Source organism: Microtus oregoni, unplaced genomic scaffold (genome assembly GCF_018167655.1).
Source record: "Microtus oregoni isolate MIOR12 unplaced genomic scaffold, Mior012 000036F_ref0000092, whole genome shotgun sequence".
In the NCBI taxonomy this organism is placed as follows: domain Eukaryota; kingdom Metazoa; phylum Chordata; class Mammalia; order Rodentia; family Cricetidae; genus Microtus; species Microtus oregoni.
Window position 1 is genome coordinate 1,299,035 of NW_024543095.1, and position 19,705 is coordinate 1,318,739.

Sequence of the window (19,705 nt, forward strand, 5' to 3'; positions counted from 1 at the left end):
GGTACAGCAAACTGACCCCAGGATCTGGCCTTGGGTCATACAGGCCTCATTTTCAGCTTGCTCACACCCTTTCTTGTACTCACAGCAGTGCCCACGTTACAGAATACCTTCATGGCTGGTATCCTTGTGTCCCACACAGTAACCCTAAGACGGACAACACAGAGGAATTATTGCCTGTGTTTTTACCAGTGACTCAAAGCTAAGCCTGAGCCCTTGGAGTACCCATTCCAAACTCGGGTTCAAAGACAGAGGGGCTGCCCTGATAGCATCACATCCACAGATGAGAAGCAGGTTGAGTGACTGACTCCAAGGCCCCTCCCAGGTCTCTGACACCCAGTGTTCTGGGGCCAGGATCAGAACAATTGGGCCAGTAGTTAAGGCAGAGGGAGGACAGCGCATACTGCCTGGGGCATGGTGCTGGAGGACCTTTGCAGGTGGTGAATGTGCTAGTGACAATGGAAATTACTCTAAGGAAGCTTGCTTTGTGTTAGGCACTACATTCTTTATGTGACCCTCATTTGATTCTCTCAATGCCTGTAGAAGGCAAGGCACTGATTAGTTGTATAAAGGAAAGTACTGCGTTTGTCAGGTAAAGATTTCAGAGAAGTGGTCATGGGTAGACCTGGGAGTCCAACCCATGCTATCCAGCAGAGTAGTAGCTCGTATTCAAGGGGCTGCTGGAGTCTTCATAAACAAGGTTGATCTCCGTGTTACAGTTTTTCTTTTACAGTGAGGAGGAGACTGAGGCTAAGGCTGTTCATGCTAAGCAAACACTCGGCCACTGAGCTTATTCCCAGCTCTGTCATCATTTTAAACTGAGATCACCTTGTCGGGAGGGAGGGCCATGGCATCTGTTAACATAGGCTTGAGTTGAGCGGCACATGACGTAAAACATTTACATGAGACCTATCTGCCTTGAACAAGCCTAGCTGGGAAGAGAAACTGGAAGTCTATCATTAAATACACCGACCTGATAAATAAACTCACTGAGAGTCAACCCCTCAAACGTGCAAGCGTCTGGCCTTCTCAGCCGTCAGTCCTCCCCAGCGGAGCCTGGGTCGAGAAGGAGCTCTGTATGGCGGGGCTGCCCTGCCGACCCCCAAAGTTGACTGCCAGGTGCTATTGTCTGCTATGTTGCCCTCAGTCTCTGGTCCTCATTCAGCTCCTTACTATGTGTTCCCACAGGGACTTAACTACCCAGGCCCAAAAGCTGGTGAGCCTGATGAGGGCAGACACGGTGAGTCTGGGCACATCAGGTGGGACTCCCTAGAGCAGGAGGGTGGATCCAAAGACACTGGGAAGTCAGTAGTAGGGTGAGAGGAGACGCATAGGATCCAGGTTTCTAGCAGATCTGAACCCTGTACCTCTGCTCCTTGGCAAATAGGGTTCCCGTTCACTATATTAGCCGGCTGTACACAGTAAACTTGTATTACCGGCCAAGGTCTGTAGATGCATGAGGACAGTACAACACAGTCCCATCCTCCAGGAGTTCTTAAGAGGAAACGAACACTGAGGGATCAAGATCATGAAACAGCTGACTCGTGCTTTGTAAAGATAGTTACATATTACAGAGCAGAGGAGGGGATGACGGGAACAGGTCCCCTGCTTGGGAGGATTCGGAAGGGAGGCAGGTGTTTGAGCTGGGTTCTAATAGATGAGTGTAAGATCCTCTCTCGGATAAGAGAGGGGCACAGGCTCCATGCAGACCTGGTTTGGTAGGTGGTCTCAAGTGGATAAAATAACAAAAAGGGGGTGAAGATTGGTTATTTTTAAGTGATGTAATGTAGCCCCAAATTCCATCATCAGGAGAGTTTCAGAATGTGTCTCTTCGCAAACTTCCTGCATCTTGTCTCTCCCCTCCCATCGTTCTTCTTCCTCCTCATTTGGAAGCAGAAGCCAGAGAAGTGGAGCATGTGTGGGCCAGAGGCAATGTCAGAGGCTGTGAGTGCCGCAGCCACCTTTGGGCCGTGGTATGTAGAGTGTATGTGCCCACATGCCGTCAAACACGTCTCTAGCTCTCCTGCAGGAGGGTGGAGTCTAGAGGCGGCAAACTCTCCCGGTCATGTTCTTGAACTGCCGTGTTGCTCTGACCAGCTACCAGCTGGGATTTTTCTTTCTTTCTTCCTTTTTTCCTTCCTTCCTTGACTGCGAGGAGCCCATGATGACAAGCAGGCACCCGCGGCTTATCTACGTCCGTCTTACAAGTGCGGCGAAAATGAAAGTATCCGCGTGCGGCTCTTTTATCTACAAGAGACTGAAGCGCACAATAAGGTACTGCCGCTTATCTACGTCGGACTTACCATACCTAACAGTTATAACAGTGGTCCCAAAACGATGATCAAAAGCACTCTCAGAAGGCCTCCACGCTACTCTTCAGGGCGATGAAAGGTCCAATCTGAAATCCAAAAAAGACATGCCTCTCTGAACATACTCACCTGCAGTTCTGAATCCTCCTTGAATCCAAGGGGTCTCCGGCGGTGCTGACGATGTTAAGATTCCCGGGATTTCGGCACCAGATGTCCCGTGCTACCGTCTTGAGAGCAAGAACGACGCGGCACATTCAGGATCCTTCTGCAGAAAAGCTTTATGCGTCTTGAGAGGGAGAGCATAAGCTTACAGAGCAAAGACCTCAAGGGTCGAAAACCCGGCCTTTATATAGCTTAACAGTCCTCGCCTCGGACGTGTCAAACTCTGACTGGCTGCAGCCTGTTAAACGCTATGACGCCACGGGCGAGGCAAAGAGCAAGGGATGGAAAGTTACTATGTGCATGCGCACTGGCTCGACAAGGTAAACTGTCATTTACCATGCACATGTGCACTGGCTTGGTGGTGCTGATGGTCAGCGCCATTTTGCCATGGAGGAGTATGTGGGAACGGCTCCCCACACTTACCTTCTCGTCTACCCACAGATCCACCTTATAAAAACCCCTGAAGGCCATGGTGAGATCCGGACGCATCTTGGTTTTAGGTTGCACATTGGAAAAAGACCTCAAGTCTCAAAGTATCATGGGCGAAACAGAGCGGACACATCGAAGAACCCTTCCTCATCATCACACAGGAAAGCTAAAATCTATACTCCAGCTTCCAAGAGTTCAACCTCTACAAGAGATTTCCAGTCCAGATCTTCCCAGTCTCCGGCTTCTGTACCAGTTCACAGGAGGCAAAAGCAATGGGGCAGCCATGGTGTGGCAGGGAAGACAGAAGCCAAAGACTCTGGGCATTATGAATTCTGTGAGGTTCTCTCCGCGTCAGAGAGTGGTTCTGAAAGTAACCGGCATGAAAAATGGGCTAAGTCAAGACTCAGTAAGACCTCAGACTTAAAATATCCAATGAAGAAAATCACCAAGGAACTTAAAAAGCAAAACATAAAGCTCTACAAAAACAGTAGACCCACAGAAGAGTGTCCTTCTGGAACACTGACAGATCCATCAAGACGTACTCAAACCAGCACTGTTTCTTCAAAGAGACAACCGAAGAAATCCTCCCAGCCCAGGTTCATCCAGCTGCTTTCTCAGGGCCTAAAGCAGGTATTCCAAAGAGCACATAGAGTTATGGCTATCACCAGACAGAAGCCTGAGGACAGGGCTAGGCCAGACAATTTGTGGTCAAGCAAAAACTTGTACCCCGAAGAAAAAGACGAGGATGATTGTTTAACAGGAGATGGCAGAGGGGCCAGCATCCCTGTTATCAAGCAAAAGTTCATGGGTTCCACCCCTAAGGAAGAAGACAGGAGAGGGCAACTGTCCCAGCTGCGCTTCCAGGAGCCAGCCCACAGCCCAGTGTGGGGTGTGGGGCAGGGAAGGGGACTTTCTTAACAATTAAAAAAAAGTCTCAGGTGCTCTATTGGACCCCACCCTGCCTGCCACGTTCTCCCTTTTGTCCCCGGCTCATTGGGCTACCAGCCGTCCCTCTTTAGGTGCCGAGGAGCTCCATCTGGATGGGTGGGTGTGTGCTATCCAGGGGCGGATTGTCCCGGAAGAGAGCACAAAACCCCCTCCCCCAGCTCCTTCTGCAGGGCTGTCTTTCTTATACATGGAACCCCCCCCCCCAAGCCTGCCTGGTCTGCAAGGTCCTTTGCTCAGGAACAGGTTTCTGCTCCTACACTAAGGCTACCCACCCAGAGCGGTAAGTGCCTGCCTACCGGGAAGGCCTCAAGGATCACCTAAGGGAGCGTGGGCACCTTCAGCTTGCCCACCAGGGTCTCCTGTGCTCTACTGGACCCCACCCTGCCTGCCACGTTCTTCCTTTTGTCCCGGGCTCATTGGGCTATTAGCCGTCCCTCTTTAGGTGCTGAGTGTTATTCTTTCTGCAGGGGGTGGATGGGGGGTTGGAGAGAGAACATGAGACACACGGCGGTGCAGGGTTAGGAAGGAGACACGAGACACACGGCGGTCCCACGTGGGTGAACTTTAATGGGGGGGGGGGTGGCGACAGGTGAGGAACGGGGTGAAGAGATGAAAGGAAAGACAGAGCAACTTGTGGTGTCCCCCGTTTTTAACGGGGAACGCAGGTGTGTCTGGGAGAATGTCCTGCGCATGTGCAGCTTTCCATTGGGCTGCTGGGATTAGTAGTTCGGTGGGATGCTGTATTCTCTGCGATTGTGCGGCCTTGTCTCCAAAAGGAACAACATTTCACCCTTTTGTTTTTATTAAAAAAAATTGGGGAGGATTGAGAGTCTTAGCGTGTAGGGAATGGGGGCCTAGCCAGGTCTCTTATGACTGCTTCCTGCTGGCTTTGGGCGTCGAGGGATCCAGGGAGTATCCGATTATTCTGAGGATGTCCTGTTGATTATATCCTGTCCGCTGGTGTTTATGAGGTGGCTGATTGAAGAAATCACATCTGTCTGGCTCCTGAGTAGCTGGGTCATTGTTAAGATGCTGGAAGACAAAAGTCGCATTAGTAGAGAAAAAAATTAAAGGGGAGAGGAGGTTTAGGAGGAGGTTTGGAAAATTAAAGGGAAGATTTGGAGTGGGGGGGGGTTTAGGAGGTCTGGGGTTAAGAATGATAAAAAAATTAAATGATACTTATTCCGTTAATGATCTGCTTGTGTTTGCTTTGTTTAGGTAGGTCGGGCTGGCATCCTGGAAAAGAAAATGTCTTAAAAGAAATAGATTTTAACCGTGTATTCATTTTAGGGGTCACTGCTGCAGTCAGTGACTGACCTGTTATGTCAAGGAACTTTGTTAAGAATCTGCTTACCACCTGAGCCTTTGACTCCGTGTTCGATGATGATTTCTGTAACGACAGCTGGATGGTTATTTAGGAATTTAAAGAAGGGAGGGTGTGTTAACACAGGAGGATTAAGTGAAGGATGGGACCACTGTTTTCCTTAGACTGGAGTAGAGGGGGCTGAACCTGGTATCTTTTGGAACTTAAGAGAACAAGGTCCTGTCTGGGTTACCGTGTATGGAGGATTATCTTGAGCTGAGGAGATGAACGGTTTAAGATGTGACAGGTGAATCCAGTGAGGAATTCCTTCAAGCTTGGTAGCTGTGGGAGTTAGAAGAATTACTCTGAGGAGACCCTGCCATTTAGGGGAAAGGGGTGAGGGACATTGGCCTGGAGGTGAGAATAATACCTTATCTCCTATTTTAACCAGCGGTGGACATGTATTAGCACATGGTTGGGGTAATGAGTGATCTGTGAAGTCCCATAGTAGCGAGCATAAGTGGAAAAGGAGAGGAGTGAGCAGGTGATCAGGAAGGGGGAGAGGTACCCAACTGGAGGCCGGGGGTTAAAACCAGCCACCCATACATGAGTTCGAAGGGTGAAATGAAAAGGGGGCCCTTTGGGAGAGCCCAAAGCCTGAAAAGAGCCAGAAGCAGAAGTCTTACCCAGTCGAGGTGGAGTTCCTGTGACATTTTAATGGGGGCTTCCTTTAAAGAGCGGTTAGTCCATTCTACCTTACCTGAAGACTGAGGGTGGTACGGTATGTGGAAATTCCAGGGGATTCCAAGTGCCCTAGACAGATTTTGAGAAATCTGGAAAGTAAACTCTGGGCCATTATCTTTTGGCAGATCTGACAGGAGGCCGTGGTAGCTTTTAGAAACCTGATATCCTTAGGTGTGGGTGTTTTAAGTGAATAACAACGGGGGAATGGTGATTAGTGACGGCAGGAGCCCAGAGGGGCTTTGGAAGATCAAGAGGGAGGCGTAGGGCGGGAAGAAGACGGAGAAGAGTCTGAAGAAGCTTCCCACTGCCTGTGTGACCTGTGGTGGGGGGAAGCTTCCAGCTGCTTGCACGACCTGCTGCGGAAAAAATGGGGTGAAGCTGAGTCGGAGGGACTAGGCGAGGCCCTTGCAGATCTGGAATGGGACTTTCTTGGGCATCTAGAAGGAGAACGGTGAGGTGACCTGGACGAATATTTATGAGGGACTCCTGGAGACCTAGAAGTGGAACGTTTAGAGGCATCATGGGGGGAAGATGTAGGTGAGTCCTTCCTGTGCCTAGAAGAAACTTTGGAGGAAAGAGGAATGGGTGAGCTGTCGCTGTCGCTCGACTGGGCAGAGCGAGAGGGGGTGGCCCCTCGAGGCCGGGGGAGGGGGTGGAGGTTTGTCCGTGGGGCCCATGGCGGGAGTAGAGGGTTCCTGGAGGGACGGCATTGATAAGAACGTGTGCAGGTGAACAGCGAGAAGTGGCGGAGGGGTCAGTTTTAATGGCCATGTAAAAAAAAATGCCATAATGTACATCATTACTTTCCATTTAGCTGAACGGTGACAAAAGTTAGCTAATTCCCGTAAAATATCGGGGTCGAAGGATCCCTGAGAAGGCCATCTGAAGTTCCCCTGTAAATTGTATTTCGGCCAAGTCTTAGAGCAAAGACGAATGAGTGTAGATAAGTTAACGGAAGGAATCAGGGAGTGAGGTTGCAGAGCTTCCAACAGCTGCCCCAGGGGAGAGGACAGGGGAACCGTTTTAGAAGGCTTAGCACCCATGGCTAGAACTGTGGAAATATCCGCAGAAGGCACCCGGAGATGCCATGAACACAGCAGTTCTAATCACAGGCGTTCGAGTGATCAGAGGGCAGTGTTATAGCCTAAATGACCTGATCCTAGCTTCCGATGGGAAATGGGATCCCAGCTAGGAGGGGACAGTTAAGCCTGGAGGCTGCCCGTTGCGGCCGAGGTGCTCACACCATAGTGAGCTCATAGAGGACAGAAAAAGATCAGAAAGAAGAGGGGAGAACTGGGAGCTCCGAGCTCCCAGGCACGGATAAGAAACAGGTCTAGCCGAGGGTGGAAGGCTGGGGAGGGGAGGGGGGAGGAGTTGGCAACCGTACCCAGGACGCACCAAAGAAAGCCGGGAGTTCGACCAGACGATCTCTGGGTGAGATGGGATGGCGAGCCAACCCAGGTGAATTCACGAATTAGCCGCTGTTGGTTGTAGATGGCTGCGTTGAACACGTGGAGGCAGTCGCAGGTCCTCAGTCCTGACCTTGTCCCGGGAGGCCCCGGGCTCTGGGAGGCGCCAAACCAGAGCCGCAGCCTTAGGTGACTGGGAGGAGAGGTCCTCGAGTAGACGGCACCAATGTTATTCTTTCTGTGGGGGGTAGATGCAGGGTTGGAGAAAGAACACAAGACACATGGCAGTGCAGGGTTAGGAAGGAGACACGAGACACACGGCGGTTCCACGTGGGTGAACTTTAATGGAGGGGGGGTGGCGACAGGTGAGGGACGGGGGTGAAGAGACAAAAGGAAAGAGAGAGAGCAACTTGTGGTGTCCCCTGTTTTTAACGGGGAATGCAGGTGTGTCTGGGAGAATGTCCTGCACATGTGCGGCTTTCCATTGGGCTGCGGGGATTTGTAGTTCGGTGGGATGCTGTATTCTCTGTGCATGTGCGGCCTTGTCTCCAAAAGGAACAACACTGAGGAGCTCCATCTGGACGGGTGAGTGTGTGCTATCCAGGGGCAGATTATCCTGGAAGAGAGCACAAATCCCCCACTCCCAGCTCCTTCTGCAGGGCTGTCTTTCTTACCACGAGCCCCCCCCCCCAAGACTGCGTGATCTGTAAGGTCCTTTGCTTAGGAACAGTTTTCTGCTCCTACACTAAGGCTACCCACTCAAAGAGGTGAGTGCCTGCCTACCAGGCAGGCCTCAAGGACCCCCAAAGTGAGTGTGGACACCTTCAGCTTGCGCGGCAGGGTCTCCTGTGTTCTACTGGACCCGCCCTGCCCCCCAAGTTTGTCCAATTGTCCGTGGGTCATTGGATTACAAGGTGTACATGTTTCGGTGCTGAGGAGTTTCATCTGGAGGGGAATGGTTCCTGCTTCTACACTGAGGAGATACACCCAGAGAGTCAGTCACAGCAAAGTCTGGACCAAGACACCAGGCCTCTTCTGGCTCCATTTGAAGGAAGAGATGGGAAGGCGCCAATGCAAGAATTCCTCCAACAACCTGAAAGGCAACATGACATCACCAGAATCCAGGGATCCCGAAATAAGAAGAATTGTACACCCTACTCCAGAAGAATTAGAAGAAATCGACTCAAAAGTGAATTATATGAAAATAATAGAGGACCTTAAACAGGAGGTGAAAAACTGCCATAAACAATTAGAGATTACAAACAAAAAGGTAGAGGAAGTGAATAAATCGCTCAAAGATACCCAAGAAAACCAAGAGAAATAAGAAAAAGCAATCAAACAGGTAAGGGAAGCGGTTCAAGACTTGAAGAATGAAATGGAAGTAATGAAGAAAACACAAACAGAGGGAAGGATGGAGATGGAAAATCTGGGTAAACGAACAGGAACTACAGAGACAAGTACTACCAACAGATTACAAGAGATAGAAGAAAGAATGTCAGACACTGAAGATAACATAGAGAAAATAAACACACTGATCAAAGAAAACAGCAAAACCAACAAATTCTCATCACAAAACATTCAGAAAATATGGGACACAATGAAAAGACCAAACCTAAGAATAATAGGGGTAGAAGAAGGAGAAAAAGTACAGCTCAACGGTCCAGAAAATATATTTAATAAAATTATAGAAGAAAACTTTCCCAACCTAAAGAAAGATATTCCTTTGAAGGTTCAAGAAGCATACAGAACACCGAATAGACTGGACCAAACAAAAAACATCTCCTTGCCATATAATAATCAAAACACAAAACATACAGAATAAAGAAACAATATTAAGAGCTGCAAAGGAAAAAGGCCAAGTTACTTATAAAGGTAAACCTATCAGACTTACACTTGACTTCTCTATGGAAACCATGAAAGCCAGAAGGTCCTGGATAGATGTACTTCAGAAACTAAGAGACCATGGATGCAAGCCCAGACTACTATACCCAGCCAAGCTTTTGTTCACTATAAATGGAGAAAACAAAATTTTCCAGGATAAAAACAAATTTAAACAATACGTAGCCAAAAATCCAGCCTTACAGAAAGTAATAGAAGGAAAATCACAAACCAAGGAGTCCAACAATGCCCACAATAACCCAGACATCTAATGACCATTCACCAGCACAACTCGAAGAAATGAAACACACAAACTCTACTACCAAAAAAAAAAAAAAGGAAAGAAAGAAAGAAAGAAAGAAAAAATGACCGGAGTTAACAACCACTGGTCATTAATATCACTTAATATCAATTGACTCAACTCACCTATAAAGAGGCACAGGCTAAGAGATTGGATACGAAAACAGGATCCAACATTCTGCTATTTACAAGAAACACACCTCAACCACAAAGACAGACATCTACTCAGAGTAAAGGGCTGGGAAAAGGTTTATCAAGAAAATGAACCTAAGAAACAAGCAGGTGTGGCCATACTAATTTCTAACAAAGTTGACTTCAAACTAAAATCAATCAGAAGAGATGGAGAGGGACATTTTTTTACTCATAACAGGAACAATTCATCAGGACAAAGTCTAAATCCTGAATATCTATGCCCCTAATATAAAAGCACCCACTTACGTAAAAGAAATATTACTAAAACTTAAGGCAGTCATCAAAACACACACACTAGGGGCTGGAGAGATGGCTCAGTGGTTAAGAGCATTGCCTGCTCTTCCAAAGGTCCTGAGTTCAATTCCCAGCAACCACATGGTGGCTCACAACCATCTATAAAAAGACGTCTGGCGCCCTCATCTTCTGGCCTTCAGGCATACAGACAGAATATTGTATACATAATAAATAAATAAATATTAAAAAAAACACACACACACACTAATAGTAGGAGATTTCAACACTCCTCTCTCAGCAATGGACAGGTCAATCAGACAGAAACCTAACAGAGAAATAAGAGGATTAAGGGAGGTAATGAATCAAATGGACTTAACAGACATCTATAGATCATTCCACCCAAATAGGAAAGAATATACCTTCTTCTCTGCAGCTCATGGAACCTTCTCAAAAATTGACCACATACTCGGTAACAAAGCAAACTTACACAGTTACAAAAAAATATTAGTAACCACCTGTGTCTTATCGGATCACCATGGATTAAAGTTAGAATTCACCAACAATGCTACCCCCAGAAAGCCTATGAACTCATGGAAACTGGACAGTCAATTACTGAACCACACCTGGATCAAGGAAGAAATAAAGAAAGAAATTAAAGTCTTTCTTGAATTCAATGAAAATAAAGACTCAACATACTCAAACCTATGGGACATGATGAAAGCAGTGCTGAAAGGAAAGTTCATAGCAGTAAGTGCCCACTTAAAGAAAATGGAGAAAGCACACATTGGAGACTTAACTGCCCACCTGAAAGCTCTAGAAAAAAAAGAAGCAGACTCTCCTAGGAGGAGTAGAAGGCTGGAAATAATCAAGCTAAGGGCTGAAATCAACAAAATAGAAACACAGAAAACAATCCAAAGAATCAATGAAACAAAAAGCTGGTTCTTGAAGAAAATCAACAAGATTGATAAACCCCTTTCCAAACTAATCAAACAGCCTTAGAGAGAATACACAAATTAACAAGATCAGAAATGAAAAGGGAGACATAACCACAGACACAGAGGAAATTCAGAAAATCATTAGATCTTACTACAAAAGCCTGTATGCCACAAAATTGGAAAATGTTAAAGAAATGGACACTTTTTTAGATAAGTACCATATGCCAAAGTTAGACCAGGACCAGGTGAACAATCTCAATAGACCTGTTAGCCACAAAGAATTAGAAGTTGTTACAAAAAACCTCCCTACCAAAAAAAGCCCAGGCCCAGATGGTTTCAATGCAGAATTCTACCAGAACTTCCAAGAAGACCTAATACCTATACTCCTTAATGTATTTCACAATATAGAAACAGAAAAGTCATTGCCAAATTCCTTTTATGAAGCTACAGTTACCCTGATACCAAAACCACAGAAAGACTCAACCAAGAAAGAGAATTACAGGCCAATCTCACTCATGAACACCGATGCGAAAATCCTCAATAAAATACTGGCAAACCGAATCCAAGAACACATTAGGAAAATTATCCATTATGATCAAGTAGGCTTCATCCAAGAGATGCAGGGCTGGTTCAACATACGAAAATCTATCAATGTAATCCATCATACAAATAAACTGAAAGAAAAAACCATATGATCATTTCATTAGATGCTGAAAAAGCATTTGACAAAATTCAACATCCCTTTATGATAAAGGTCTTAGAGAGATTAGGGATACAAGGGTCATACCTAACTATAATAAAAGCTATTTATAGCAAGCCGACAGCTAACATCAAATTAAATGGAGAGAAACTCAAAGCCATCCCACTAAAATCAGGAACACGAAAAGGCTGTCCACTGACTCCATACCTTTTCAATATAGCGCTTGAAGTTCTAGCAATAGCAATAAGACAACATAAGGGGATCAAAGGGATTCGAATTGGAAAGGAAGAAGTTAAACTTTCATTATTTGCAGATGATATGATAGTGTACATGAGCGACCCCAAAAACTCCAGCAAAGAACTCCTACAGCTAATAAACACCTTTAGTAGTGTGGCAGGATACAAGATCAATTCCAAAAAATCAGTTGCCCTCCTATACACAAAGGATAAGGAAGCAGAGAGAGAAATCAGAGGAGCATCACCTTTCACGATAGCCACAAATAGCATAAAATATCTTGGGGTAACTCTAACCAAGGATGTGAAGGATCTATTTGACAAGAACTTTAAGTCCTTGAAGAAAGAAATTGAGGAGGATACCAGAAAATATAAGGATCTCCCTTGCTCTTGGATTGGGAGGATCAACATAGTAAAAATGGCAATTCTACCAAGGGCAATTTATAGATTCAATGCAATCCCCATTAAAATCCCATCTAAATTCTTCACAGATCTTGAGAGGACAATAATCAACTTTATATGGAAAAACAAAAAACCCAGGATAGCCAAAACAATCTTATACAATAAAGGAACTTCCGGAGGCATTACCATCCCTGACTTGAAACTCTATTACAGAGCTTCAGTATTGAAAACAGCTTGGTATTGGCATAAAAACAGAGAAGTCAATCAATGGAATAGAGTAGAAGACCCAGATTTTATCCCACAAACCTATGAACACCTGATTTTTGATAAAGGAGCTAAAAGTATTCAATGGAAGAAAGAAAGCACCTTCAACAAATGGTACTGGCAGAACTGGTTGTCAACCTGTAGAAGAATGAAAATAGATCCATATCTATCACCATGCACAAAAGTCAAGTCCAAATGGATTAAAGACCTCAATATCAGGCCGAACACACTGAACCTGACAGAAGAGAAAGTGGGAAGTACTCTACAACATATGGGTACAGGAGATCATTTCCTATGCACATCCCCAGCAGCACAGTCATTAAGGACAACTTGAATAAATGGGACCTCCTGAAACTGAGAAGCTTCTGTAAAGCAAAGGACACTGTCACTAAGACAAAAAGGCAACCCGCTGACTGGGAGAAGATCTTCATCAACCCTGCAACTGACAAAGGTCTGATCTCCAAAATATATAAAGAACTCAAGAAACTACACCGTAAAAGGCTAATCAACCCAATTATAAAATGGGGCACTGAGCTGAACAGAGAATTCTCAACAGAAGAAGTTCAAATGGCCAAAAGACACTTAAGATCATGCTCAACTTCCTTAGCGATCAGGGAAATGCAAATCAAGACAACTTTAAGATACCATCTTACACCTGTCAGAATGGCTAAAATAAAAAACACCAATGATAGCCTTTGCTGGAGAGGTTGTGGAGAAAGGGGTACACTCATCCATTGCTGGTGGGAATGCAAACTTGTGCAACCACTTTGGAAATCAGTGTGGCGATTTCTCAGGAAATTCGGGATCAACCTACCCCAAGATCCAGTAATACCACTCTTGGGAATATACCCAAGAGATGCCCTATCATATGACAAAAGCATTTGTTCAACTATGTTCATAGCAGCATTATTTGTAATAGCCAGAACCTGGAAACAACCTAGATGCCCCTCAATGGAAGAATGGATGAAGAAAGTGTGGAATATATACATATTAGAGTACTACTCAGCGGTAAAAAAACAATGACTTAGCGAATTTTGCATGCAAATGGATGGCAATAGAAAACACTATCCTGAGTGAGGTATCCCAGACTCAAAAAGATGAACATGGGACGTACTCACTCATAATTGGTTTCTAGCCATAAATAAAAGACATTGAGCATATAATTTGTGATCCTAGAGAAGCTAAATAAGAAGGTGAACCCAAAGAAAAACATATAGTCATCCACCTGGACATGGGAAGTAGGCAAGATTGCAGGACAAAACCTGGGAACTTGGGGGTGAGGTGGAATGGGGCTAAGGGGAAATGGGGTGAGAAATGTGAGAAGGGGAGAATGGGGGAAGCTTGGGGGAATGGGATGTTTGGGATAAAGGAAGGGTGGGCACGGGAGCAGAGAAATATATATCCTAATTAAGGGAGCCATCTTAGGGTTGGCAAGAGACTTGACTCTAGAGTGGCTCGCAGGTATCCAGGGAGATGTCCCTAGCTAGTACCTTGAGCAACTGAGGAGAGGGAACCTGAAATGACCCTATCCTATAGCCATACTAATGAATATCTTGCATTTCACCTTAGAATCTTCATCTAGCGATGGATCGAGATAGAGACAGAGACCCAAATTGGAGCACCGGACTGAGCTCTTAAGATCCAAATGAGGAGCAGAAGGAGGGAGAACATGAGCAAGGAAGTCAGGACCACGTGGGGTGCACCCACCCACTGTGACAGTGGAACTGATCTATTGGGAGCTCACCAAGGCCAGCAGGACTGGGACTGAATAAGCATGGGATGAAACCGGACTTTCTGAACGTGGCGGACAATGAAGGCTGATGAGAAGCCAAGGACATGGCACTAGGTTTCGATCCTAATTCATGAACTGGCTTTGAGCAAGCCTAGACTGTTTGGATGCTCACCTTCCTGGTACTGGATAGAAGTGGGAGGATCTTGGACTTCCCGCTGGACAGGGAATCTGGACTGCTCTTCATTCTCGAGAGGGAGGGGGAATGGAGTGGGGGGAAAGGGGAAAGGGGTAGGGAAGTGGGGGGAGGGAGCGACGTGTGCGAGGAGAGGGAGGGAAATGGGAAACGGGTGTAAGACTTTAAGACAATCCTGAAGCCATTTTTGACAATTCTGAATCCTCTCAGCCTCTGTGCCATAGTGCTTCCCCTCCTCCCCTGGGAACCAAGGACCTAACAGCTACACTCGCACGTACTCAGTTCCTGAACAATTACTCATATACGTATGCTTTGGTTCAGTCCCCTGGGAAACAGGGTCAAAATGACCTCTTACCTCATCTGATCTGGCAACAGCTCCCCAGTCAATTATTGGTAATAGTCCTTTCAAATACGCCAATCAGAATAGTCAAAGAACAACCCCCCTTGCTTCTGTGGCCCCTTTAAAAGTAGACTGTACCCGCTATTCGGGGTCCCTCGGCTTCCCGAATCCTGGGGGATCCTGTCATAACAGAATTAATAAAATCCTCATGCTTTTGCATTGGCTGTGGTGTGTGAGATGGTCTCTGGGGGCGACTCCTTCTCGGTGTTTGGACGCTAGAGTCCAACACGGGGAGGAGGCGGAAAATTTTTTTTTGCAACAACTAAAAAAAATTAAAATAATAAAAAAAAAAAGAAGACAGATTGCAGGAAACATGTGACCAAGCTTAACAATCAAAACAAGTGAGCTCTCTCCAACTCAGACCTTTGGAATTGGCGAAGAACATTGTTTCTGAGAGGAATGTCGTTATCCAAGCTACTTCAATCCTACAGCCTTTGAGTAGAGTTCTAAATGTCAACAGCAGAACAAAGAAAAACTATGAATTCAGCCGGGCGGTGGTGGCGCACGCCTTTAATCCCAGCACTCGGGAGGCAGAGGCAGGCAGATCTCTGTGAGTTCAAGACCAGCCTGGTCTACAAGAGCTAGCTCCAGGACAGACTCCAAAACCACAGAGAGCCGAGCGATGGTGGCGCACGCCTTTAATCCCAGCACTTGGGAGGCAGAGGCAGGCGTATCTCTGTGAGTTCGAGACCAGCCTGGTCTACAGAGCTAGTTCCAGGACAGGCTCCAAAGCCACAGAGAAACCCTGTCTCGAAAAACAAAAAACAAACAAACAAACAAACAACAACAAAAAAAAAACCACAGAGAAACCCTGTCTCGAAAAACAAAACAAAAACAAAACAAAAAACTATGAATTCTTCAGTCCAGAGTCTAAGAACTGTTTTAAAGTAGGAGCCAATTTTCAGGCCCAAGAGACACTCGTGCCTGACTCCCTTCTGAAGAGAACCATGCAGAGTCACTTCAAACACGAGCAAGAACAACACAGGACCTATCACAGCCTGTCTGAGAGATCTCATCGGAGAGGCCACAGTCCTCAGAGAAAGCCTAGGAGTCCCTCTGACAGAACCCTTAGAAGCCTCTCAGAGAGGAGATGTCGCAGTCCCTCCCAGAGGAAGGATGGCAGTCCCTCTAGAAGAACCCCTCAGAGTATCTCTGACAGGAGCCCACCCAGGCTCTCTAAGGGGAGAGGTCGCAGTCCCTCAGGGAGGAGCCAACCCAGCCCTTCTGGGAGAAGGCCTTGCAGTTCTTCAGGGAGGAGCCCTCATAGTAGTACCCCTAGTAGCCCTCGAGAGAGAAGGGGACATAATCCCTCCCCCAAGGGTCGGCTTGTTCTTTATGGGAGGAACCAACACAGTCCCCCTTATCAGAGATGCCGCAGCCCCTCCAAAAGGAGCCATCTCAGTCCCATCCGGAGGACATGGGCCAGTCCTTCAGAACGGAACCATGGTACTCTCTCTGAGAGACCCCCTTCCAGACGCTCTGGCAGGACAAGGCAAAGCTCTTCTGGAAGAGGCTACCGCAGTCCCTCTAGGTCCAGGCTCCACAGACCTTCTTCCGGACTCCACCGCAGCCATTCTCAGAGAACTCACTACAGCCCCTCTGACAGCAGAAGCAGTCATTCTGAGAGGAGCCGACACTTAGAGAGGAACCAGCAAGGTCACCATGCGAGACCCCATCACAGCCCCAAGGGGAGGCTCCGGCACAGTTCCCCTAAGGAGAGACCCAGACATAGCTGGTCTAAAGAGTTCAGGAATTATTGAACTCTCCTAGGGACCACATCCCAAACCCCAAAAGTTGGGCAAGTTTGGAGGCATAAAGTTAGTAGATAAGGAGAGATCTGCCCCTATTAATTACATCCTGCAAATCTTCACCCTTCCTGCTCAGCCACTGCCTGCACCCTCAGCAATCAAAGAGCTATCTGGGAGGGGAGTAAGAATGGGTCCGTAATTTAAAATCAATAAAGGGGTAATAATTGAACTCTCTTTGCAGCCGTAAGATCACTTGTGGGGTGGGTGGGACTGGATGAGCAAACGCCTGGAGCTCAAGGGTTGGGGTTCACGAGGACCCCTGAAATCTTCAGGCTTCGCCCACTTGCTCCAACCCTCTCCCGCCCCGACGGCCTCCCTAAGCCCCCGGTGATGGGGGCGGGGTCTCAAAAGAAGCCGACTATGAGCCGTCACGTGACTCTTTCCCCGCCGCAGCCCCCTCGGAAGCGGCTAGGCGGAAGTAGATGTTCAGAACAGGGCTGGTCGCTGCCGAGACCACATCCGGGAGAGGCGAGGAGAGCGGAAGTGGCGTTGGTCTGGCCGGAGCCCTTGGGTGAAATTGTTAGGCGTGGAGGGGGAGTGATGTCTTCCAGACTTGGTGCAGTCACCGCCGTGAGTTTCTTGGTGTGACCATTGTACTTTAGAGGTAGAACTGTCGAGCCGAGAACACGCGGTCCCTTGCTTTTGTCCCGTACTCAGAGTTGGTTTTATCAGAGCCCATCGTAGGCCCCACCCTTTTATAGCAGAGCCACTTGCCCCCCTTTTCTTTCCCATTTTTATTTTTGCCTGTTCCCCATCTTCTCGGACTCAGTTCCTCGACAGATTTGTAGTTAGTTTATATCCCTTCAGCATCCCCAGTGCCTCCCGTTTCTTTATCTTTTTTTCCCCGTCTCCCTTTTCGAGCCTCCATCTAGAATAGGGCTTCGAGAATGGGGAAAGATGAAAGCTCCGGGATTGTCAACGCGACTTTACATTGTAGAAAAATAGGACCCACGTTTCCTAAAAAAGTGTCACCTTCGTTCCATTTGAAGTAGTTGCCTGCGAGAGCTTCACAACTAGGCACGAGGGGGATTCATCTCTTTGTGGATGAGATTCAAAGGTCCCCAGCACTCACTCGTGTGCTTGTGATTTGCTAGACCCCGGGACCCACACCCTTTAAGCAGCAGAGGAGCACCAGGATCGTGGGAGCTAAGAAGTAAGTGAGGTTTTCTGAGGACATTTTTGAAATTGTGTAGACAGTGCTGATAAAGATGTTCTGTGCACTGTGCAGCATCCTAGCCATCAGCCTGGTGTGGTTTGGGGGGCACTTGAGACGTGGCTAGTGCAATCGAAAAACCGAATTATAAATTTTATTTCATTTTAATTGACTTAAATTTCAGTAGCCATCTGTAGCTAATGGCTACTGGATTGGACAGTGTAGGTGTGATCGTAGTGCGGGGAAGGAAAACCTAGCCTGCAATAAAAATGCACATTATAATAAAAATGGTATATGTGATTCAGTTAATGGTGGTCCTGCAACCCCCCCCCATCAAATATGTGCTCATAATTAATTTGATGAACTTGGGAAGAAAAATAAAAACTGTAAGGAAGCTTTATATTTTCAAGCTACTTAATCGTAGCCCCTGTTTTATTATTTTGTGTAACAAATGTGCTGAGTTTTTCCGTGGCTAATTCAAAGGGAAAGATTCCTATTAACTTGGCCCTTCCTGGGGAATTCTTTCATTTAGATAACATTTATTCAGTGTCTGCTCTGTGCCAGGTGTGTCGTAGGTCGGGCATGCAGGCTTGGGAAATGGAGTAAGATAGGGAAGCATAGCAAGTGGAATAGGAAGAAATGCAGTTTTTGAGGCAGGGTCTCTCTATCTGGAACCTCACTATGCAGCCTAGAGCAGCTGGTAACCTGCCGTCCTCCTGCATCTGCCTCCTTAGTGCTGGGATTGCATGCCCATGGCACCACACAATTGTTTTTGTTTGAGATGGTTTCACTCTGAGGCTTAGATTGACCAAAACTGACTGCGTAGCCCAGACTGAACTTGAACTTTAATACTCCCCTGCCCTCAGCCTTCCCAGTGCTGGGATTACAGGCATGAGCTACTTTATACCCTGCTACTAAATATTTTTTATAATGGAACTTAATACTGCTTTTAGGAAGTATTTCAAGAATAGGCCATTTGTAAACAGAGGCTTGAAGGTCAAAGAATAATGCAATTCACTAGCTAGGAGACCCAAGCCTCCTGTCCCAAGAGAATAGCGTTTGAACAGGTAAGAGAAGTTGATACTAACTAGTTCTATGCCATTGGCTTGGAGGATGGCAGGGGATGAAGGGTATTACAGGGACATCCTTTAGAGAAGTTAGCAGGAGCTACCTTCATAAGGGCATTATAGCAGGCTAATTGTGATTACCCTGGAGGGGAAAGGTCCCTTTTGAAGAGATGGATTGAAAGGTGAGTGAATGCTGGTACCATGACAATTATAATAACCTAAGAAAGAAAATGAAACGTGGCGTATGATAGTAACGGTATTACGGATATTATATATGATGGTTGGAGCGGTATAAGAGGGAAGAATATTGGGTGTTTGCAGGTTTCTGTCTTTGACAACAGTTGGATTTGGATTCATAAACCAAACTGGGAATTTTTGAACAAGAGGTAACATTAGAAGCAAAATGAATGGATTTGGATTCATTTGAAGTACAGACTTGAGAATTACCTTTGTGAGAAGTAATTGGAGGCGTGTTGTTTTCCTCCAGAAGATGAGTGTATTCATTAGCTCGTCTAAGAGTCATGGTAAAAGGGATGTTTCCCAGAGTGTACCGTGGTTTGCCTGGAGAAGATTGCTAAGCAGTATGAAGGCAATGGGCCACCCATTTCTTAACCAGGATTGGACTCCTTGGGAATACTCACACAACTTTTCAGATTTATTTATCTCATGCATTTATTGCTTTGCTCACAAGGATGTCTGCACAGCAGACCTGTGGAGGTCAGAAGAGGCCATCGGAGCTCCTGGAACTGGAGTTATGGATGATGTTATATGGGTTATGTTATGTGGGTGCAGGGAACCAAATCTGGGTCCCCTTCAGGAACAAGCGCTCCTAAACACTGAGCCATGTCTCCAGGAGTACTCAGTCTTAACTATCTTCTTAGGGATTGCAGAGTTTGAGAGCTGATGGTCCGAA

General features: G+C 46.6%; 1 protein-coding gene across 3 annotated transcripts in view; it reads left to right on the forward strand.

Moving 5' to 3' along the window:
* The first annotated feature begins 17,017 nt into the window (after nucleotides 1-17,017).
* Nucleotides 17,018-19,705, forward strand: part of Znf512 (zinc finger protein 512) — a 46,395-nt gene continuing 43,707 nt past the window's right edge. For 2 of the 3 annotated variants that reach the window (XM_041631109.1, XM_041631110.1), the window contains exons 1-2: nucleotides 17,018-17,142; nucleotides 17,667-17,725. In XM_041631109.1, the coding sequence (XP_041487043.1) occupies nucleotides 17,113-17,142; nucleotides 17,667-17,725 (89 nt within the window). In that variant the 5' untranslated portion in view covers nucleotides 17,018-17,112. The remainder of the gene's footprint in view (nucleotides 17,143-17,666; nucleotides 17,726-19,705) is intronic. The other variant, XM_041631112.1, reaches the window with a different exon arrangement.